The 24738-nt window shown below is 42.3% G+C and overlaps 1 protein-coding gene across 1 annotated transcript; it reads left to right on the forward strand.

Annotated features, from left to right (window-relative positions):
- The first annotated feature begins 1513 nt into the window (after window positions 1-1513).
- Window positions 1514-24034, forward strand: LOC106583247 (microspherule protein 1). The gene is made up of 16 exons (XM_045705310.1): window positions 1514-1958; window positions 2232-2327; window positions 2447-2621; window positions 5145-5283; window positions 5573-5737; window positions 6199-6360; window positions 6582-6598; window positions 12838-12994; window positions 20388-20526; window positions 20779-20854; window positions 20968-20996; window positions 21178-21270; window positions 22393-22475; window positions 22695-22782; window positions 23151-23278; window positions 23422-24034. The coding sequence occupies exons 2-16, from the start codon at window positions 2318-2320 to the stop codon at window positions 23506-23508; spliced, it is 1548 nt and encodes a 515-aa protein (XP_045561266.1). The 5' UTR covers window positions 1514-1958; window positions 2232-2317; the 3' UTR covers window positions 23509-24034.
- Window positions 24035-24738: the final 704 nt, after the last annotated feature.

The following is a 24738-nucleotide window of genomic DNA, read 5'->3' on the forward strand; positions in this document are numbered from 1 at the left end:
TTATTTATTTATTTTATTTCACCTTTATTTAACCCGGGTAGCAAAGATTATAGCAAACACCACTGAAACTGAATTGGTGCTCGCTAGCTTTGCAAATTAAGCTATTGTTGGAAGCCAGCCAATATGAAACAAACTCTTAAAATTACAAAAGGTTGCAGCATATGTTGTGTAAATGGTGAACTCATACAGCTGTCAACTCTTGTCATTTTAATCCGTTTCACATTTGCTAGCTACCTTTTAGATCGAAGCCCAAATAGAATGATAGAAGATGATAGAAGCCCATCTCCTACTGTAAATAACCTACACACTGTGTGTGTGTGTGTGTAGCCAGCCAGCCAGCCAGGTAGAAAAATGGCAGAAAAATAAAAGCTGGACATCAGAGTATTTTTCAATACACCAAAACGCATAGTAAGAACCCTAGTAGCCTAATATCTCAAAGACTAGTTGATAAAATGTTCATAAGAAAGAAATGAAATTTTAATGGAAATGTTTCACAATGATGTCATTAGGCAGAGCAGGCAACAGATGGCACACAGACAGCAGAGTTGGGGACAGATATGCAGGGACAGACTGGCAGAGACAGGGAGTCTCAGGTAAGTTTGTTGAGTCTTTGTTTGGCAACATTATGAAAGGTTCTCCATTTTTTTGACTTGTAAAATAGGAACATAATTGGAAAATGCCATGGATACCCCCACTCTCAACTTAAACTGGTGACTGAACTAAGATTTGTTAAAGGCAATGGTATTGTGTTGTGATTAGTTGTGTAGTTTTGGGTACCGGTAGTTAGGAGTACGGCAAACACCTTATTTCTTTGGTTCCTCTATATACATTTACCATATTACAATGTAGGCTATGTGTTACAGAACTACTTTTGGTGTCCCCCTCAGGAATTGCTCTTGATAAAATTTCATGTAATTGTCCCCTCCAAAGTTGATATCAGATTTTCGCCCCTGTGCAGAACGGAAGAATATCGTATGCCAGATGAAGGGAAATGCTGCAACTGTGGAGGTGAATATGCGCCTGAATTCTTGGAGTGCCCTGTTAGGGTGAAGGAGAATGAAGTGGCAAGGTTAAGCAGTGTCCAGCGTCGCCTGTCTAGAGGCGGTGAGAAAATTGGAAGGAACGAGTGGTGGGGAAGAAGCAATGGTAGTAGAGCCAACATGACCAGTAAAGGGTTCTCATCACCCGAGGGATAGTGAAACGCTACATGTTAAAAAGGTGGACTTTGTATTATTTATTGCAATGGTCATAAACTACATCACATTTCACAGCCGAGACGGTGCAAGAACTCCTGTCGGTGAATGTAGCCCTATCACAGGCCGATGAGCAAGGATGTATTTTGGAGTGGACTGTGATTGAAGAAGGGTGATGTTTTATTTATTTATGTTTAATTTAGTTCGCGTGTTTTATTTTGTATGCTGTCGTTTTCCCCCTTTCCCGGCACGTTCTTTTTTTGTTTCTTATTGTTGGTAAAGTAGGGGTATAGCTTTAAAAATGTAAGTGCATTGTGGGTAACGCAGTAAGTTATCTTCCGTTAGTTTACGCAATTGTTGTGCGAAGGAGATGTAGGGGAACTGTGAGCCACGCTCGTTTTGCTCCATTTGCCCGTTATTTTATCATAATGACTACCTCACATGGTGTACAAGTTTAATAAATGTAAACTACTTCAGTGGAATTCCAGACTATCTCGTCATTAGCAGTGGATAAGATCCCCAAATGTGGAAATTACACCAGAGCATTCGTAAATTAGTCGGGACGACTACGGTCTGGAGGCGAGGAAGGAAAGATAACATTATTCAATACCCCGTCCAGTTAGTGCCAGTTATGCACCATTAACATTGGATGCCAACCGCCGTTAAACCCGATCGAAGAAGAATATAAGATAACATATTCGTATAGCAATTGTGTTATTCGAAGTTCAATATGCTTGTCTAGACTCTAGTTGGTTGATAAACGAGGTAAGTAGAGAATGAGCGAAAGAGGCTGATTCGTTACTGTTATGACCAACGTTTGCTCGCTAACTTTAGCTCGCGAGTGATGTGAAATGTTCCTAGCTACATCCATCTAGGTTAGATAGCTGGCTTTCAATACAGCTATACATATTGTTCACATCAAGCTAGTTAATAGCTGCATAGTAGAGCTTATATTTATCACATTGAGCTAGCTAGCTATCCGCACATGCTTCCTATTAACCGCCCATCACTAACTGATACCTTACTCTCTCGTCTCAGATTGCCACCTGATATACGTTGTCTGAGTGACACCTGCCGAATGTAGCAACGTTACTATTCGAAAGCCCTGGACTGTGACCAAGATCATGGACAAAGGTATACACATCTCTTGGTTGTCTGTCAACCGCTTGTTGTAAGTTGTTGCCATATATGTTGTCATCATAATCCATAGACTCCAGTGTCTAACATCGAAGTCTGTCTCCGTTTGGGGACAGATATACAGCCAGGCGCTGCAATTGCGTCTGTGGTTGGTACACAGATTGGAGCAGCTGGGACACAGAGCCGGTCAGAGGATGAGGAGTCGACTGGGATAAAAGACATCAAAAGAACAGCAACACAGGCTTTCTTTGGGGGTGGCGGTGTTGTGCCCAAACGCAGGAGCTCTTCAAGGTTAGACTGTTACTCACTTGTGTCAATGTAACAGTATAGCTTCCGTCCCTCTCCCCGCCCCAACCTGGGCTCGAACTAGGGACCCTCTGCGCACATCAACAACTGACACCCCACGAAGCGTCTTTACCCATGGCGCCACAAAAGCCGCGGTCCTTGCAGCGCAAGGGGAACAACTACTTAAGGTCGCAGAGCGAGTGACGTCACCGATTGAAACGCTATTAGCACGCACCACCGCTAACTAGCTAGCCATTTCACCGGTTACATCAAATCAAATGTTATTTGTTACATTTGCCAAATACAACAGGTGTAGACCTTACAGTGAAATGCTTACTTACAAGTCCTTAACCAACAATGCAGTTTTAAGAAAATACCCCCAAAAATTAAGAAATCAAAGTAACAAATAATTAAAGAGCAGCAGAGGGGATACCAGTACAGAGTCAATGTGCAGGGGCACTGGTTAGTTGAGGTTGAGGAAATATGTACATGTAGGTAGAGTTATTAAAGTGGCTATGCATAGATAATAACAACAGCGAGTAGCAGCGGTATAAAAGAGAGGGAGGGGGGGCAATGCAAATAGTCTGGGTAGCCATTTTATTAGATGTTCAGGAGTCTTATGGTTTGGGGGTAGAAGCTGTTTGGACCTAGACTTGGTGCTCCAGGAAACCGCTTGCTGTGCGGTAGCAGATGTCCAGCTTAATGTTATAGCTTACTCTGAAAGCACCTTTTCCAGCTTCAATCTTTCCACTAGTTTTAAACTGAAAGATGAACATGACACCTTGTACAGTTCAGTGACTCAAATGAACTGCCTACACATCTGACCATTTGTTCTGCATCACCTACCTACTGAATATGTAGTAGGCCTGGCGAAAAGATACAATGCCTTGCATAAGTATTCACCCCCTTGGCGTTTCTCCTATTTGTTGCATTACAACCTGTAATTTAAATTGATTTTTATTTGGATTTCATGTAATGGACATACACAAAATAGTCCAAATTGGTGAAGTGAAATAAAAAATTAACTTCTTTCTTAAAAAAAAAAAAAAACCGGAAAAGTGGTGTGTACATATATATTCGTTCCCTTTGCTATGAAGCCCCTAAATAAGATCTGGTGCAACCAGTAACCTTCAGAAGTCACATAATTAGTTAGATTGCACACAGGTGAACTTTATTTAAGTGTCACATGATCTCAGTATATATATATTCTGAAAGGCCCCAGAGTTAGCAACACCACTAAGCAAGGGGCACCACCTAGCAAGCGGCACTACCTAGCAAGCGGCACTATGAAGACCAAGGAGCTCTCCAAACAGGTCAGGGACAAAGATGTGGAGAAGTACAGATCAGAGTTAGGTTATAAAAAAATATCAGAAACTTTGAAAATCCCACGGCGCACCATTAAATCCATTATTAAAAAATAGAAAGAATATGGCACCACAACAAACCTGCCAAGAGGGCTGCCCACCAAAACTCACGAACCAGGCAAGGAAGGCATTAATCAGAGAGGCAACAAAGAGACCAAAGATAACCCTGAAGGAGCTGCAAAGCTCCACAGCAGAGATTGGAGTATGTCCATAGGACCACTTTAAGCCGTACACTCCCAGATTTGGGCATTACGGAAGAGTGGCCAGAAAAAAATAAGCAAACATGTTTGGTGTTCGCCAAAAGGCATGTGGGATACTCCCCAAACATATGGAAGAAGGTACTCTGGTCAGATGAGACTAAAATTTAGGTTTTTGGCCATCAAGGAAAATGCTATGTCTGGTGCAAACCCCGAGAATACCATCCCTACAGTGAAGCGTGGTGGCAGCATCATGCTGTAGGGAGGTTTTTCATCGGCAGGGACTGGGAAACTGGTCAGAATTGAAGGAATGATGGATGGCTCTAAATACAGGGAAATTCTTGAGGGAAACCTGTTTCAGTCTTCCAGAGATTTGAGACTGGGGCAGAGGTTCACCTTCCAGCAGGACAATGACCCTAAGCATACTGCTAAAGTAACACTTGAGTGGTTTAAGGGGAAACATTTAAATGTCTTGGAATGGCCTAGTCAAAGCCCAGACCTCAATCCAATTGAGAATCTTTTTTTATTTAACTAGGCAAGTCAGTTAAGAACAAATTCTTATTTTCAATGACAGCCTAGGAAGAGTGGGTTAACTGCCTTGTTCAGGGGCAGAACGACAGATTTGTACCTTGTCAGCTCAGCAATTTGAACTTGCAACCTTTCAATTACTAGCCCAATGCTCTAACCACTAGGCTACCCTGCTGCCCCAGAATCTGTGATATGACTTATTATTTCTTGTTTGTTTCACAATGAAAAAATATATATATTTTGCATCTTCAAAGTGGTAAATCTTGTGTAAATCAAATGATACAAACCCCCCAAATATCCATTTTAATTCCAGGTTGTAAGGCAACAAAATAGGAAAAATGCCAACGGTATACTTTCGCAAGCCACTGTAGCTCAGGGTTGCTGTCTGTTGCCGCTCTGGTGGCTATATGATATCTAACCTGTTCCTCTCTTACTCCCAGGTCAATTAAGAGGAAGAAGTTTGATGATGAGCTGGTGGAGAGCAGCCTGGCCAAGTCATCTTGCAGGGCCAAGGGTCCACCTGTCATCGAGCCAATCCGCTGCTCTGGGAGCGAACCCTCATTCAATGAGAAGAAGAAGGTGGAGGGAAGGAATTGAATCCAAAGAGAGGGTGGTGTTATTGTGGGTAGCTCATACGAGAAACGTAGAGGGAGATACCGGTAGTTGTTCAATTTGCTCTATTATGCTTTTTATATGGTCAGGTCTTTCTTTGCTTCTAGACTCTTGATCATCACCCTATTAAATGGCATGTAAGGGTGATACCTAATAAGGGTGTCTGAAAGATGACAAAATGCCTACTAGTGTAAATGCTGAATGAGGCGAAGGAGATGCCTCATTGGTTCCACTCCTCCATGCCCCCTTATGTTAGGTGTCCAAGTCCAGCACGACCCTCATGCTGCCCCTCACCATGATGATCAGCCCCCCATCCATTGCCAAGAGGGTGAAGAAGAGTAAGCAGCCCCTCCAGATCACCAAAGACCTGGGACGCTGGAAACCCACTGACGACCTGCTGCTCATCAATGCAGTGCTACAGGTAACAGATCTAAATATAATTTAAGATACACTATTGAAATAAACTGAACAAAAATATAAATGCAAAATGGAAAGTGTTGGTTTCATGAGCTGAAATAAAAAATCCCAGACATTGTCCATACGCACAAAAACTGTATTTCTCTCAACTTTTGTGCACAAATTTGTTTACATCTCTGTTGGTGAGCATTTCTCCTTTTCCAAGATAATCCATCCACCTGACAGGTGTGGCATATCAAGAAGCTGATTAAACAACATGATCATTACACAGGTGCACATTGTGCTGGGGACAATAAAAGGCCACTTGAAAATGTGCAGTTTTGTCACACAACACAATGCCACAGATATATCAAGTTTTCAGGGAGCGTGCAATTGGCATGCTGACTGCAGGAATGTCCACCAGAGCTGTTGCCAAAGAATTGAATGTTAATTTATTTACCATAAACTGCTTCCGTTGTTTTTGAGAATTTGGCAGTACGTCTCCAACCAGCCTCACAACTGCAAACCAAGTGTCACCACGCCAGCCCAGGACCTCCACATCTGACTTCTTCACCTGCGGAATCATCTGGGGGGGGCCTCCAAGGCCCACCCATGGCTGCACCCCTGCCCAGTTCGGTGAAATCAGTAGATTAAGGCCTGATTTATTTATTTCAATTGCCTTATTTACTTATGAACTGTAACTTGGTAAAAACGTTAAAATTGTTGCATGTTGCGTTTTACATTTTTGTTCAGTATATAACTGAATTATCAGTGCTATAAATCATTGGAATTTTGCAGATAGTGTACTGTGTAAACATCGACCTTGATTAATGTAAATTGTGAACTCTCAATGTGTTTGATGTATCCAGATTATTTTTCTATGGATGTAAACTCAGCAAAAAAAGAAACGTCTTCTCACTGTCAACTGTGTTTATTTTCAGCAAACTTAACATGTTTAAATATTTGTAGGAACATAAGATTCAACAACTGAGACATAAACTGAACAAGTTCCACAGACATGTGACTAACAAAGGGGGGGTCAAAATCAAAAGTAACAGTCAGTATCTGGTGTGGCCGTCAGCTGCATTAAGTACTGCAGTGCGTCTCCTCATAGACTGCACCAGATTTGCCCGTTCTTGCTGTGAGATGTTTCCCCACTCTTCCACCAAGGCAGCTGCAAGTTCCTGGACATTTCTGGGGGCGAATGGCCCTAGCCCTCACCCTCCGATCCAACAGGTTTGAGACATGCTCAATGGGATTGAGATCTGGGCTCTTTGCTGGCCATGGCAGAACACTGACATTCCTGTCTTGCAGGAAATCACGCACAGAACGAGCAGTATGGCTGGTGGCATTGTCATGCTGGAGGGTTATGTCAGGATGAGCCTGCAGGAAGGGGACCACATGAGGAGGATGTCTTCCCTGTAGCGCATTGCATTGAGATTGCCTGCAATGACACCAAGCTCAGCCCGATGATGCTGTGACACACTGCCCCAGACCATGACGGACCCTCCACCTCCAAAATAAAATTGTAGACCTGCACCAGGCTGGGAAGACTGAATCTGCAATAGGTAAGCAGCTTGGTTTGAAGAAATCAACTGTAGGAGCAATTATTAGGAAATGGAAGACATACAAGACCACTGATAATCTCCCTCGATCTGGGGCTCCACGCAAGATCTCACCCCGTGGGGTCAAAATGATCACAAGAACGGTGAGCAAAAATCCCAGAAGCACACGGGGGGACCTAGTGAATGACCTGCAGAGAGCTGAGACCAAAGTAACAAAGCCTACCATCAGTAACACACTACGCCGCCAGGGACTCAAATCCTGCAGTGCCAGACGTGTCCCCCTGCTTAAGCCAGTACATGTCCAGGCCCGTCTGAAGTTTGCTAGAGAGCATTTGGATAATCCAGAAGAGGATTGGGAGAATGTCATATGGTCAGATGAAACCAAAATATAACTTTTTGGAATAAACTCAACTCGTCGTGTTTGGAGGACAAAGAATGCTGAGTTGCATCCAAAGAACACCATACCTACTGTGAAGCATGGGGCTGGAAACATCATGCTTTGGGGCTGTTTTTCTGCAAAGGGACCAGGACGACTGATCCGTGTAAAGGAAAGAATGAATGGGGCCATGTATCGTGAAATTTTGAGTGAAAACCTCCTTCCATCAGCAAGGGCATTGAAGATGAAACGTGGCTGGGTCTTTCAGCATGACAAAAACACCGCCCGAGCAACGAAGGAGTGGCTTCGTAAGAAGCATTTCAAGGTCCTGGAGTGACCTAGCCAGTCTCCAGATCTCAACCCCATAGAAAATCTTTGGAGGGAGTTGAAAGTCCGTGTTGCCCAGCGACAGCCCCAAAACATCACTGCTCTAGAGGAGATCTGCATGGAAGAATGGGCCAAAATACCAGCAACAGTGTGTGAAAACCTTGTGAAGACTTACAGAAAACGTTTGACCTGTGTCATTGCCAACAAAGGGTATATAACAAAGTATTGAGATAAACTTTTGTTATTGACCAAATACTTATTTTCCACCATAATTTGCAAATAAATTCATTAAAAATCCTACAATGTGATTTTCTGGATTTTTTTTCTCATTTTGTCTGTCATAGTTGAAGTGTACCTATGATGAAAATTACAGGCCTCTCTCATCTTTTTAAGTGGGAGAACTTGCACAATTGGTGGCTGACTAAATACTTTTTTGCCCCACTGTATATATATATATATATAAAATATAGGGACGTTTCTTATTTTGCTGAGTGAGTGTGTGGTGAGTGTATGTATGTATGTATGTATGTATGTATGTATGTATGTATGTATGTATGTATGTATATATGTGTGTGTGTGTGTGTATATATATATATATATATATATGTATGTGTGTGTGTGTATATATATATTAGTGACTAACAATAATAATTAAAAATAATGTGGCTATACGGTGCATTTGAAAGTATTCAGACCCCTTGACTTTTTCCACATTTTGTTATGTTACAGCCTTATTCTAAAATTGATTCGTTTCTTTCCTCATCAATCTACACACAATAACCCATAATGACAAAGCAAAAACGTATTTTTTTCCCCCCTCAAATTTATAATAAATGAAATATCACATTTTACAGAAGTAATTCAGACCCTTTACTCAGTACTTTGTTGAAGCATCATAGGCAGCGATTACAGGCTTGAGTCTTCTTGGGTATGACGCTACTACAAATACACACCTGTATTTGGGGAGTTTCTCCCATTCTTTTCTGCAGATCCTCTCAAGCTCTGTCAGGTTGGATGGGGAGCATCGCAGCACAGCTATTTTCAGGTCTCTCCAGAGATGTTCGATCGGGTTCAAGTCCGGGCTCTGGTTGGGCCACTCAAGCACATTGAGGCTTGTCCTGAAGCCACTCCTGCGATGTCTTGGCTGTGTGTTTAGGGTCGTTGTCCTGTTGGAAGGTGAACCTTTGCCCCAGCCTGAGGTCCTGAGCGCTTTGGAACATGTTTTCATCAAGGATCTCTCTGTACTTTGCTCTGTTCATCTTTCCCTCGATCCTTACTAGTCTCCCAGTCCCTACCGCTGAAAAACATCCACACATCATGATGGTGCCACCACCATGCTTCACCGTAGGGATGGTGCCAGGTTTCCTCCAGACGTGACGCTTGCCATTCAGGCTAAAGAGTTAAATCTTGTTTCTCATGGTCTGAGAGTCCTTTAGGTGGCTTTTGGCAAACTCCAAACGGGCTATCATGTGCCTTTTACTGAGGAGTGGTTTCCGTCTGGCCACTACCATAAAGGCATGATTTGGTGGAGTGCTGCAGAGATGGTTGTGCTTCTGGAAGGTGCTCCCATCTCCACAGAAGAGCTCTGTCAGAGTGACCATTGGGTTCTTGGTCACCTCCCTGACCAAGGCCCTTCTCCCCCGATTGCTCAGTTTGGCTGGGCAGCCAGCTCTAAGAACAGTCTTGGTGATTCCAAACTTCTTCTGTTTAAGAATGATGGAGGCCACTGTGTTCTTGGGGACCTTCAATGCTGCAGACATTTTTTTGGTACCCTTCCCCAGATCTGTGCCTTGACACAATCTTGTCTCGGAGCTCTACAGACAATTCCTTTTACCTCATGGCTTGGTTTTTGCTCTGACATGCACTGTCAACTGTGGGACCTTGTATAGACCGGTGTGTGCCTTTCCTAATCATGTCCAATCAATTGAATTTACCAGAGTTGTAGAAACATCTCAAGGTTGATCAATGGAAACAGGATGCACCTGAAATCAATTTATAGTCTCATAGCAAAGGGTCTGAATGCTTTAAATCAGGTATTTATGTTGTTAATCCATTTGCAAAATGTTTTTCGTTTTGTCATTATGGGGTATTGTGCAGGGGTACGAGGTAATTGAGGTAGCTATGTACGTATAGTAGGGGTAAAGTGACTAGGCAACCAGATGGACAGTAGCAGCAGTGGATGTGGTCCAGTGTGTGGGCATTGTCAGTGCAAGAGAGTTGATGCAAAAAAGGGTCAATGCAGGTAGTCTGGGTAGCCATTTGATTCGCTATTTAGAAGTCATTGCTTGGGGTAGAATCTGTTCAGAGTCCTGTTGGTTCCAGACTTGGTTCAGGCCATGCAGTAGCAGAGAGAACAGTCTGAGTTGGGTGGTTGAAGTCTTAGATTTTTCTTTGGCCCTTCCCCTGACACCGCTTGGCAGGGAGCTCGGCCCCAGTGATGTACTAGGCCGTACTTGCCGCCCTCTATAGCGCTTTGCGGTCGGGTCCTTGCAGTTGCTGTACCAAGCTGTGGTGCAGCTGTAAAACATTTTCATGATCTGAGGGCCCATGCCAAATCTTTTCAGGCTGCTGAGGGGGAAGAAGCATTGTCGTGCCCTCTTCACAACTGTGTGGGTGGGGGTGTATGGACCATGTTAATTCCTTAGTGATGTGGACACAGAGGAGCTCTCGACCCGCTCCACTACAGCCCCATCGATGTTGAGGGAAAGGTTGTTTTCCTTGCGCCACACTGCCAGGTCTGACCTCTTCCCTATAGGCTGCCTCATCATCGTCAGTGGTCAGTCATGTCGTCAGCAGACTTGATGGTGTTGGAGTCGTGTGTGGCAGTGCAGTCGTGGGTGAACGGGGATTACAGGAGGTGACTAAGCACACACCCCTGAGGGGTCCCTGTGTTGATGATCAGACTGGCGGAAGTGTTGTTGCCTACCCTCAACGCCTGGTGGCAGCACATCAGGAAGTCCAGATCCAGTTGCAGAGGGAGGTGTTCAGTCCCAGGGTCCTGAGCTTGATATTTAGTATTTGTTAGGATCCCCAATTAGCTGCTGCCGAGGCATCGGCTACTCTACCTGGGGTTCAAACAGGAAACAACACATTTGAAACTGCATAATATACATACATAGCACTAAATCTACAATACAATTTAGCCATTCAGCAGACGCTCCCATCCAGAACGACCCACAGCCAGTGCATTCATCTTAATATAGCCAGGCGAGACAATCACATATCACAGTCATATCCCAACAATTTATCACATACATTATACAATACAAAATGTATTAACATTTCTGTTTCTCTTCACAGTCCCTGTCGTGCCATAAGTTGTTCTTTTATCTTTTTTTTTAACTGGTTTTATTGCTAGCTTGAGTTTCCTGGGGTGGCAGAGTTCCATTTTGTCATGGCTTTATTTAATACTGTGTTTCCCAGCCTTTGTTCCGGACCTAAAGACTGTGAAGAGACCTCTGGTTGCATGTTGTGTGATACCGATGAGTGTTCGAAGTGTCAGAACTGTGTGCCAACTGCTTGAACAGACAGATAAGTACCTTCAACCCCTCACACAACAACTAATACCGATGCGGTCAATCTCTGAACTTTGAGCTAGGAGAGATTGACATGCATGCCGTTGACATTCGCCCTGCGTGTACATCTAAGTGCAATACGTGCAATTTGCAATAAGTGCAACGGCATGTGCAACGGCAAGTGCAATTTGTCTATGTTCTTCTTTGCTGCAACTGACCACACAACTGGACACTAGTCCAGGTGCAACCAAACTCGGGCCTGTGGGACCTGTCTGGTTGACTGAGATGTTAAGAAAGCAGAGCAACGCCTTATCTTGGACAGACCTCTTCCCATTTTAGCAACCATTGAGTCAATTTGTTTTGACCATGATACATTAGCTTGCTATCTAGGTTTTGGTCCTCCAATAATCGGCATCGGCGTTGAAAAATAATAATCAGCCGACCTCTAGTATGGAGCGCATCCCTGTTACTTCCTGTTTTAGTTTTTGCTTGTAAGCAGGAAGCAGGAGGATAGTTTTGATCTGATTTAGCCTTCAAACAATGTGCAATAGTGTAATGAAATGTAGCTTTAAAAATGGTTGGAAAGGCCTCCCAAGTGGTGCAGCGGGATAAGGCAATGTTTGAGGCGTCACTACAGACCCGGGTACGATCCCAGGCTGTGTCACTTCCGGCCATGACCGGAAGACCCATGAGGCGGCACACAATTGGCCCAGCATTGTCCGGGTTAGGGGAGGGTTTGGCCGGCCGCAATTTCCTTGTCCCATTGCACACTAACGACTCCTTGTGGCGGGCCGGGCACCTGCAAGCTGACTCTGGTCGCCAGCTGGATGGTGTTTCCTCCGACACATTGGTGCGTCTGGCTTCCGGGTTAAGTGAGCAGTGTGTCAAGAAGCAGTGAGGCTTGCCAGGATTGTGTTTTGGAGGACACATGGCTCTCGACCTTCGCCTCGCTCTCGAGTCCGTAGAAGAGTTGCAGCGATGGGACAAGACTGTAACTACCAAATGGATATCACGAAATTGGCGAGAAAAAGGGGTAAAAGTAAAAAGCTGTACTGCAGCTTTTAGCAGTACCAAGGGACTCGTGATTCGGGTATAAAGGACTCGGACTCAAACACAAAGAACTTGGGACTCAGACTCAAGGTTTAGAAAGTTGACTACATCGCTGCCCATGGCCATCTCCTACTATCTACTTCATATCTTTTTCCTTTCTCTCTCGTCTTTCTCTCTCCCTTTACCACATTTAACCACCACTATCAAATCTGTTTTACCCTTAGTTATTTAACCTCAAGACTGTTAATGTAATAGTTGACATATTCTCTTTGATTTGACTGGTCAAGTAAAGGAAAATGAATCTGTGTGAATGTGTTCTACCCCTTTCTCTGTGTTGTAGGTTGGCATGGCAGGCGATGCGACTGCTTCATCCGGAGGCCATTGCGGCGATCCAGAGCAAAGCGCTCTTCAGTCAGGCTGAGGAGGTTCTGCTGGCTAAGATTCTTTCAGTGAGTGAGTCTTGGGTTTCTATGGTGATTTGAAATATGGAGTCACATGAGGGGAAGAAGGCCCAGATCTTGCTCTTGAAATATGGAGTGAGTCAGCTCCTACACAAAGCAACGCCCAAATATAGACTTGTGTAAAGGCTTGATGCTCTCCATTACATCTCAACCTTTTAATCATACACACAGTTCAGAGATGGTTAAATAAACATCATAAGCCAGAACCATATACAGTCCACACCATATGCATACTGAAGCTAAACATATTTAAATTTGGTTTTATTCCAGTTTTATTTTGAATTTGAGTACAGAATGTTACCTTTTATTTGAGGGTATTTTCATACCTACTGTACTGTTTAGAAATAAAAGCACATGTATCTAGTTTGAAGAAGTCTTAAGTGTTTAGACATTCACTTACAGAGTATTGAAGAAGTCAACAGTGTAATTTTTGGTCCCATAATCCTAGCAATTAATGACTACATCAAGCTTGTGACTCTTCAAACTTGCTGGATGCATTTGCAGTTTGTTTTTGTTGTTTTGAATTACATTTTGCACAATAGGAGCTGAATAATGTTTTGTCACTTATATTATAAGTGAGAATAGATGTTTCTGAACACATTACTCCAGTCATCATTCACAATTCAGTTATTGGTGACTAACCCAAAACAAACTGCAAATGCGTCCAACGAGTTTGTAGAGTCCCAAGCTTGATGTAGTCATTGTGTGCAAGGAATCTGGTACCAAATACTAAACATTTGACTAGTTTAATACACAATAGGTGAATTTGTCCAAATACTTACGATTTCTTAAAATGACGGGGACTAGATGCATAAAGTGCTTTCATTTCTAAATGGTTAAACAGATATGTATTTGCTTATGACCTTGCCTACACCTACCGACTAGTGTTTTTTAAATTATATTAGCAAAAAAATGTTTTATTTGGAATGGCCTATTTATTTAATGAATATGAATTCGGAGGGCAGAAATTAAATATTTAAGTATTAGACGTCACTAAAGGCTTCAGTTATACTTGAATCCGGACTAGTTCTCCACCAGATTAGTAAGAATGTCTCAACCCATGTTCAAGAATGGCCTTTTTCCCTTTTTTCAGATTACAACCTCTCACTTTCGGTTATTTGAAAATGAAATCATCTCCAAATATTGCTATTTTTAAAACAAGTCATAGTAAGTTGGTTGCAATTTCAGTTTAATCCACCAGAAAATACAACAAGTATTATGGTTAAACTCAAATATATTAATGAATAAAACAATATTAAAAAATACAAGGTATAAACTTTGTAAATTAGATAAGTAGGACTGGTGGAGTTAAGTCACACATGCAGCTATCAAAAACATATGTAAATGTCTGCTCTACTCAAAATTACAACCAACTAATTGCAGCATTACAGCAAAAATGGAAGAGGCAAGTGGAAGGGGCAGAAAGTAAGGAAGTTGTCTGTCGGCCCTGCGTGAAAGACCAAAATTGGCTGAAGAAAATTGTGATATAAAAAAAAGAATACCCGTTTCATTTAAGAACCCCAAAAATTGACAGCTGTGCCATATAGATTGCAAAATAATTGGGTAGATATTTTCGATGTACCGATTCCATGGCACATGGTTTATGAAACGATACACAAAACTAAGCCAGATTCAAAACTTTGAATTTTTTTATTGAAATTATTATGCAAAATAGAATGTTGTATCCCCCATTTTATATAACCATCGCAGCTCTGTAGATTTTGCTGTGAAAAGACAATCATTAGATCATTTGTTTTCGTACTGTCCATATGTAGCTTGTTTTTGGTTCAGGAATGGCCGAAGAATTGCATCATTTACCTGGCGCTAACTCTGAAAATACCACTGCTGGATGATAAAAAAAAAAGTCATAGTCAATCAATCAATAATATAATTATTAGGGATGCACCGATGTTACATTTTGGGCCGATAGCGATATCCTATATTTTCCTTGCCAAAAGAAAACGATACAGATAACAATAACCGATTTATAAAAATGTTTGTGGCCTTTAAAGCATTCTAATACAGTTAAATAGTTAACACACACAAACACACATGGATGCAGTGGTCTAAGGCACTGCATCTCAGTGCAAGAGGGATCACTACGGTCCCTGGTTCGAATCCAGGCTGTATCACATCCGGCCGTGATTGGGAGTCCTATAGGGCGGCGCACAATTGGCCCAACGTCGTCCAGGGTAGGCCGTCATTGTAAATAAGAATTTGTTCTTAACCTGTCTGGTCTAGGGGGCAGTATTTTCACGGCCGGATAAAAAAACGTACCCGATTTAAACTGGTTACTACTCTTGCCCAGAAACGAGAATATGCATATTATTAGTAGATTTTGATAGAAAACACTCTGAAGTTTCTAAAACTGTTTGAATGGTGTCTGTGAGTATAACAGTATTCATATGGCAGGCAAAAACCTGAGAAAATTCCAAGCAGGAAGTGGCCTGTCTGAGAATTTGTAGTTCTTCTTTTGATTCTCTATCAAAACTACAGTATCTGTGGGGTTACGTAGCACTTTCTAAGGCTTCCATTGGCTCTCTAAAGCCTTCAGAAAGCAGATTGAGGCGTCTCCTGTCTCTGGGCAGAGTATAGTAGCTCAGTTTCTCAGTGGTCTGCCTGGTGACAAAGAGATTGGATATGCGCGTTCACGCGACCATGCTGTTTTTTCTTTTCCTCTTTGAATGAATTATCTATTGTCCGGTTGGAATATTATCGCTATTTTACGAGAAAAATACCATAAAAATTGATTTTTAACAGCGTTTGACATGCTTCTAAGTACGGTAATGGAACATTTTGAATTTTTTTGGTCTCGAAATGCGCTCGCGCGTTACCCTTTGGATAGTGACCTGAACGCACGAACAGAACGGAGGTATTTGGACATAACTATGGATTATTTGGAACAAAAACAACATTTCTTGTGGAAGTAGCAGTCCTGGGAGTGCATTCTGACGAAGATCAGCAAAGGTAATACAATTTTTCTAATACTAATTCTGAGTTTAGTGTGCCCCGAACTTGGCGGGTGTCTGAATAGCTCACCATGATGGCTGAGCTATGTACTCAGAATATTGCAAAATGTGCTTTCGCCGAAAAGCTATTTTAAAATTTGACAGCGATTGTATAAAGGAGTTCTGTATCTATAATTCTTAAAATAATTGTTATGTATTTTGTCAACATTTATGATGAGTCATTTAGTAAATTCACCGGAAGTTTTTGGTGGGAATACATTTTCTGAACATCATACGCCAATGTAAAAAGCTGTTTTTTTATATAAATATGAACTTGATTGAACAAAACATGCATGTATTGTATAACATAATGTCCTAGGAGTGTCATCTGATGAAGATCATCAAAGGTTAGTGCTTCATTTAGCTGTGTTTTGGGTTTTTGTGACATATATGCTTGCTTGGAAAATGGCTGTGTGATTATTTTGGGCTATGTACTCTCCTAACATAATCTAATGTTTTGCTTTCGCTGTAAAGCCTTTTTGAAATCGGACAATGTGGTTAGATTAACGAGAGTCTTATCTTTAAAATGGTGTAAAATAGACGTATGTTTGAAAAATTGAAATTATTGCAATTTTTAGGTTTTTGTATTTCGCGCCACGCTGTTCCACTGGCTGTTGAATAGAGTGGGACGGTCACGTCCCACCTAGCCCATAGAGGTTAACTGACTTGCCTAGTTAAATAAAGGTTACACACACACTCACCAAAAACTTATTTTGTTGGCATGTACGTATGTCCCCATTAACAGTAAAATATAATCAAAACCTATTTCTTTCACTTACCTGCTGTGCTGTTTCGTTGTTCATTTGTTCAGTCATTTCATTCTCAACCAGGATTTCATCATACATGTCAAGCAGTGAAGTTTCAGCTCTGTCTGTCTGTGGCCTCTCGCCCTCGGATGTGCACTGTGTCCGTTTCCATCTTGTCCAGCTGTGTATGTAACATTTCACGTAAACTCTGTTTCTTGTCTGCATCGAAGTAGTGGTCCTTGTACATAGCATTGAGCATGGTGGTGACACAGTAAAGAGGCTCAGAGAATTCCACGGAATCGCTTATTCACAGCATCGAGTACTTTTGTAAGTTTTTACCCCACGGTCTGTCGGCAGTTTTGTTGAGCAGGCAGCCATGACAGAGGGTATCACGTCTGCTGCAGACGCAGTTGATGAGCTTATTTCTCGAGTCTCAGTTGTTTGAATGGTGCTAGGAGTGTGTTCATGTTTCAAACATGTTCTCAAATGCCATTGAAATGGCAGCGGCGGTATGAGAACCAGCACATTCTTGTGCATGCAATATGGCTTTCCTCAGTACGAAATACTCCTGAGTCTGACTGTGCTGTCAGGCTCAGCATGCTCATGGGGCTGACATCGCTGGTCCAAATGTCAGTTGTGAAGCTAATAGCAGTGACGCCCATAGCAAGTAGCTCATGGATGTGTTTCAACAATACTGTGTAACTCCAGTAGGGCAACATCTGAAAAATAGCACCTACTTGGTAGTGTGTACCGGGGCTCAAGGTGCTTGACCAGGCGGCGAAAGCCAACATCATCCACGACAAAGAACGGTTGATTGTCAAGGGCAAAGAATTCCATTATCTTGGCGTTAATGGATTTTGCCTTTCAGTTGTCTTGCTGAAATGTTCTTACTCTTTCAAATGACTGCTTGACTTGAAGTTGTTGGTAGTGTGCTCTTAGTATGTTTATACTTTTGTTCTGTGTAGCACTGTATTTTTCATGGCGTCATTACGTCATCTACCTACGTTATATAGGTATGCACGTCAGCTTCGACATCGATTTTGCACATCGCCGTTAAACTAGACATCGGGCCGATGACAATGTTGGCATTTTCGCAAATATCGTCCGATTCCGATATGCTCACCAATATAACGTACATCCGTAATAATTATACTCTTAGCAAAAATGTTTCTTTAATTTGCAATATGTAGAATCTATGAGAATAGAGGTTCAGAACTTTTGTGAAACAGCACAGTTGAAAAATATATGGCAAATAGAAATCAAAACGAGATGGTGTTGAGGGGTTGAGTGGAGCTGAAGGATGGGACTAAAAACAAACAAAAAATAACTATTGTAAAATGTATTGTGTCCGTAAATGTGTTGCTGTCCATTATGTGTTGCTGTCCATTAGTTTACTCCACTTAGGGGAGGGATGGTAGGGTTAGGGGAAAATAAAGTAATTTTGCTTTGTCATTATGGGGTATTGTGTGTATGTTGCTGAGGAAAATGTTTTATTTAATCAATTTTAGAATAAGGCTGTAACATAACAAAATGTGGAAAAAGTCAAGGGGTCTGAATACTTTCCGAATGCACTGTATATAGTTACAAATAAAATATGGGGGATTGGAAATGATGCAGACAATTACATTGATGGGAGCCACAATCTATCTGCAATATTAAAGCTGATCTGTATGAAAATACACTTTAATAAAAAATGACTTTCTATACAAAATGCTGGAGGATAGAGCCACATGTAACATTTCAGCTTCATTGTCCAAATACATATGGTGTGGACTTCATATACACGTGCATATAGTCATTTACATGCACTTGTGTGTGTACAGTGAGGGAAAAAAGTATTTGATCCCCTGCTGATTTTGTACGTTTGCCCACTGACAAAGAAATGATCAGTCTATAATTTTAATGGTAGGTTTATTTGAACAGTGAGAGACAGAATAACAACAACAAAAAATCCTGAAAACACATGTCAAAAATGTTATAAATTGATTTGCATTTTAATGAGGGAAATAAGTATTTGACCCCTCTGCAAAACATGACTTAGTACTTGGTGGCAAAACCCTTGTTGGCAATCACAGAGGTCAGACGTTTCTTGTAGTTGGCCACCAGGTTTGCACACATCTCAGGAGAGATTTTGTCCCACTCCTCTTTGCAGATCTTCTCCAAGTCATTAAGGTTTCGAGGCTGACGTTTGGCAACTCGAACCGTCAGCTCCCTCCACAGATTTTCTATGGGATTAAGGTCTGGAGACTGGCTAGCCACTCCAGGACCTTAATGTGCTTCTTCTTGAGCCACTCCTTTGTTGCCTTGGCCGTGTGTTTTGGGTCATTGTCATGCTGGAATACCCATCCAAGACCCGTTTTCAATGCCCTGGCTGAGGGAAGGAGGTTCTCACCCAAGATTTGACGGTACATGGCCCCGTCCATCGTCCCTTTGATGCGGTGAAGTTGTCCTGTCCCCTTAGCAGAAAAACACCCCCAAAGCATAATGTTTCCACCTCCATGTTTGACGGTGGGGATGGTGTTCTTGGGATCATAGGCAGCATTCCTCCTCCTCCAAACACGGCGAGTTGAGTTGATGCCAAAGAGCTCCATTTTGGTCTCAACTGACCACAACACTTTCACCCAGTTGTCCTCTGAATCATTCAGATGTTCATTGGCAAACTTCAGACGGGCATGTATATGTGCTTTCTTGAGCAGGGGGACCTTGTGGGCGCTGCAGGATTTCAGTCCTTCACGGCGTAATGTGTTACCAATCGTTTTCTTGGTGACTATGGTCCCAGCTGCCTTGAGATCATTGACAAGATCCTCCCGTGTAGTTCTGGGCTGATTCCTCAACGTTGTCATGATCATTGCAACTCCACGAGGTGAGATCTTGCATGCAGCCCCAGGCCGAGGGAGATTGACAGTTCTTTTGTGTTTCTTCCATTTGCGAATAATCGCACCAACGGTTGTCAAATTCTCACCAAGCTGCTTGGCGATGGTCTTCTAGCCCATTCCAGACTTGTGTAGGTCTACAATCTTGTCCCTGACATCCTTGGAGAGCTCTTTGGTCTTGGCCATGGTGGAGAGTTTGGAATCTGATTGATTGATTGCTTCTGTGGACAGGTGTCTTTTATACAGGTAACAAACTGAGATTAGAAGCACTCCCTTTAAGAGTGTGCTCCTAATCTCAGCTCGTTACCTGTATAAAAGACACCTGGGAGCCAGAAATCTTTCTGATTGAGAGGGGGTCAAATACTAATTTCCCTCATTAAAATGCAAATCAATTTATAACCTTTTTGACATGTGTTTTTCTGGATTTTTTTGTTGTTGTTATTCTGTCTCTCACTGTTCAAATAAACCTACCATTAAAATTATAGACTGATCATTTCTTTGTCAGTGGGCACTCGTACAAAATCAGCAGGGGATCAAATACTTTTTTCCCTCACTGTATATGGTTCTGTCATAAACTAAGTTTAATGAGGCTGGAAAAATCATTGTGGTGAATCCAAGTGGTGAAATATTTATTTCGCTGCATATGTTTACGTGTGTGTGATTAATAGCACTGTATTTGTGTCAGTTTGAAGAAGTGAGTGTGCATTTGTTTAAATAAGGTGTGTGTGTTTTTTTTTCTTCTTCTGATGAGCAGAGCAGTCAGCCCAAGCTGGAGGTGTTCCAGGAGCTGCTTAGTAAGCACCCTAGTGTGTTCTATCCCTCTCGCACTCCCAAGAGCTTGTTGGTGCACTGGCAGCTACTCAAACAGTACTACCTGCTGGAGGACCAGAGTGGTGAGAGAAACTCAACTCGGCTTATTTGTTCATTACACAGTTTACATCCCAAATGGCACCCTATTCCCTTTTAGTTGGTCAAAAGTAGTGGTGCCATTTGGGACACAAATACACTGTTAGCCCATCACTTGACATCCATGGAGTGAAGTTACTTTAATTATTTCAAAAAAGTTAACTATACACAAATGTTTGACTGTTAAACTAAAACTAAGTGAGTTGAGCCTTATTGTATGGTTTGATTCTCTTTTGCAGTTCAACCTCTCCCTAAAGGCAACCAAGTTCTCAACTTCTCTGATGCTGAGCAGCTGGTGGATGATGCTAAGCTAAAGTAAGAGAAACGGTCAACGTTCTGACCACAATTAATGAAAGTTTCCCTGAGGTTAAATTCAGAGCTCCTCCCGTGTCCGTCATTTTAATCAGTGTCTCTGTCTCGTTACCCAGGGAGAGCAGGGATGAGGTGCTGGAGCATGGTGGGTTACTCAACCATAGAACCTTGCATATAAATAACACATTACTAACAAATAAAAAGGAGTCTAAGAAGGTGCTTCATTGACCAAATTCAGAGCAACTGAATGCATGTTAATGGTTTATTGGAGTAGAAATTATTTGCATCATCTCTCCTGCCCTTCCTCATTCTCTCCTCACTCTCAGAGCTGATGATCTCTGACCGCCATCAGAAGAAAGAGATAAGACAGCTGGAACAGGAGCTACCATGCTGGCAGGTCCTGGTGGACAGCATCACAGGTGAGCAATACAGTGCATTCGGAAAATATTCAGACCACTTAACTTTTTCCACATTTTGTTACGTTACAGCCTTATTCTAAAATTGATTAAATTGTTGGTTATGACGCTACAAGCTTGGCACAGCTGTAATTGAGGAGTTTCTCCCATTTATCTGCAGATCTTCTCAAGTGCTGTCAGGTTGGATTGGGTGCGTCGCTGCCCAGCTATTTTCAGGTCTCCATAGAGATGTTAGATCGGGTTCATTCTGGGCTTTGGATGGACCACTCAAGAACATTCAGAGACTTGTCCCGAAGCCACTCCTCCAGACAGACAGCGTCTAACACGCTAAAGCTCACTGACCGTACCACAGGCGCTGTGTGTATGGTGCCCTGAAACTAAAGACCCCTCTGTTGTCTTGTTGCGCCGCAAAACAGCTAATTCTGTTCAGTGTAGATGGAAAAAATAAAATAGGCATTAATCTGTGTGCAGCGCTTAAAGAACATTGTGGCCAGTTGGGTTAAAAAGTTTAAACGTAACAATGTTTGTCATTATTTTCAGAAATAGCTAATCGGCCCCACCCATTGCAAGTCAAAATGTGATTGGTTCATTTCACTGTCATTCTAAAATTCGGCTCTAATACAGTTGTATGGCTGAGGCCTTCTTCTGAACGCCTTCTTCTGAACCACCAAAGAAAATCCTGATTGGATATTTTTTTCTCTTCAGCATTAATCTTTCTCTTTACAACACAAACACAACATTTTTATTTAATTGGAGACCCATTTTGACAGTGTGGTCCACAGACCTGTTGGCTCTGTAGGCGAACTGCAGGGGGTCAATGAGGGCATCTGTGATGGTTTTGAGGTGGGATAGGATAAGGATCTCGAATAGGATAGGGGGATTTATTGCCTAGTATCAGTCTAATTGAGGTGTAGACAATAGAACTTGTTAACGCGGCTGCATTAACTTCTAACATGGCTGTATGGGATTTGTCAGATTGTAAAGTCGGGTGATTTCGTTGCGTCCAATAGCTTTTCGCGGACACTGCCAACGCAAGGAGCCGCTTGTGGATTTGACAATCGCTATGCGGGTGTCGGCTACTGCGGATCTGATAGAATCTAGCCCTTTATGTTGTTTTGTTCCCAGGGATGAACTCTCCAGACTTTGACAACCAGACACTGGCAGCGCTGAGAGGCCGGATGGTTCGCTACCTTATGAGGTCACGAGAGGTGAGCAGCTAATTTCAGATTTGCCAGTTAACTGAATTTACATTACAGACTGTCCAAGACCAAATTATATTAGCACCATAGTAAGATGACTGTGGAGCAGGTTAATTATACGGAAATGTATGCTTACAAAATATGAAAATATATGCACACTTGACTGTAACTTGCTTTGGTCTGCTAAATGTCCTATATTTTATGAAGCTGATCTGACTGTTCCTCTAGATCACCCTGGGCAGAGCCACCAAGGACAAGCAGATTGATGTAGATCTGTCTCTGGAAGGGCCTGCCTGGAAGATCTCCAGGAAACAAGGTGACTCACTACATCACGTGCAGCACCATGACATAGGTCCTCATTTAACACTGGTTGTGTCTGAAATGGCACCCTATGGGGTGGCACTATGGGCCCTGGTCAAAAATGGTGCACTATGTAAAGAATAGGATGCCATTTCAGACACAACCCCTATCTGCATGATCTGGGTCTGAAGCTGAACAACCAGTATTATCTGGACTCTACAGGGCAGTGCTTGCCTTGTCCTCACGTCACCTTAGTGAAATTATACCCTGTTAAAATGTGACTTTCTGCTAAACTTCTATCATGAGGTAATATTATCAGGACTTGATCTAGTTTGTCATTGTGTGTTTATAACTGGTTCATAATTCTATGTCCATAATGTACAGGGATCGTTAAACTGAAGAACAACGGGGACTTCTTCATAGCCAATGAAGGCCGCAGGCCCATCTACATAGACGGCAGACCAGTCTTGTCTGGCTACAAGTGGAAACTCAACAACAACTCTGTGGTGGAGGTGTGTGGATGGTTCTGGACAACTTAAATGGCAGGGAATATGATTGAGAAATCTGTTAAAAGTGGCAAAGGGTATATTTCATAAACAACAACAGCCACCTCTTATAATACATGAACCTCACAACAAGTAATTTGTCTCTCCAGATTGCCGGTCTTCATTTTGTATTCCTGATCAACCAGGAGCTGATCTCACTCATCAAGGCAGAAGCAGCTAAGATGAACCAGCAGTGAGAGAGGGAGAGCTGTGCTGCCTCAGTGGAGCAGAGGCCAAGGGACATGCCTTTGTCTACTGCCCAGCCAGCTCCTACATACAGAGCAACATAAGGTGGCCTCCAGTGGACACACTGTACACCACCAGGAGCCTAGTAGATGAGGTCCACATGAGGGAGCACAGACTTGAATGAAAGGAACCCAGAACCCCTTTGGTCATGGTTATACAGTGGAGTAAGAGCAGGACACCCACACACTGAGAATGGTTGTGATATTTGGTAACCTTTCCACTGCTGGGCATTTTAAGGTGAATCCCATCTCAAAGACCCTCAATTATACTTTCATAACTACAGGACCATAACACCAGTTTAGTCTTGTTTAAATTGGCATTCATATCATGAGGTTCTACAGTGCATATAAGACAATGAATTGGTTTTAATTCTGTTTCCTTTTTTCCCCCCATACAGATTGGTTTAGGTTGAGCTGGTACATGCAAAGATGCATTTAGGACCAGGATAGGGAATCACTTGGAAAGGGATATTGTGTATGTATGTACAGTTGAAGTCGGAAGTTTACATACACCTTAGCCAAATACATTTAAATTCAGTTTTTCACATTTCCTGACATTTAATCCTAGTAAAAATTCCCTGTTTTAGGTCAGTTAGGATCACCACTTTATTTTAAGAATGTGAAATGTCAGAATAATAGTAGAGGAAATTATTTATTTCAGCTTTTATTTTTCATCACATTCCCAGTGGGTCAGAAGTTTACATACACTCAATTACTATTTGGTAGCATTGCCTTTAAATTGTTTAACTTGGGTCAAACGTTTCAGGTAGCCTTCCACAAGCTTCCCACAATAAGTTGGGTGAATTTTGGCCCATTCCTCCTGCCAGAGCTTGTGTAACTGAGTCAGGTTCGTAGGCCTCCTTGCTCGCGCACGCTTTTTCAGTTCTGCCCACAAATTTTCTATAGGATTGAGGTCAGGACTTTGTGATGGCCACTCCAATACCTTGACTTTGTTGTCTTTAAGCCATTTTGCCACAACTTTGGAAGTATGTTTGGGGTCATTGTCCATTTGCGACCAAGCTTTAACTTCCTGACTGATGTCTTGAGATGTTGCTTCAATATCTACACATCATTTTCTTCCCTCATGATGCTATCTTTTTTGCGAAGTGCACCAGTCCCTCCTGCAGCAAAGCACCCCCACAACATGATGCTGCCACCCCCGTGCTTCACAGTTGGGATGGT

This window comes from Salmo salar, chromosome ssa22 (assembly GCF_905237065.1).
Source record: "Salmo salar chromosome ssa22, Ssal_v3.1, whole genome shotgun sequence".
NCBI classification, from domain to species: domain Eukaryota; kingdom Metazoa; phylum Chordata; class Actinopteri; order Salmoniformes; family Salmonidae; genus Salmo; species Salmo salar.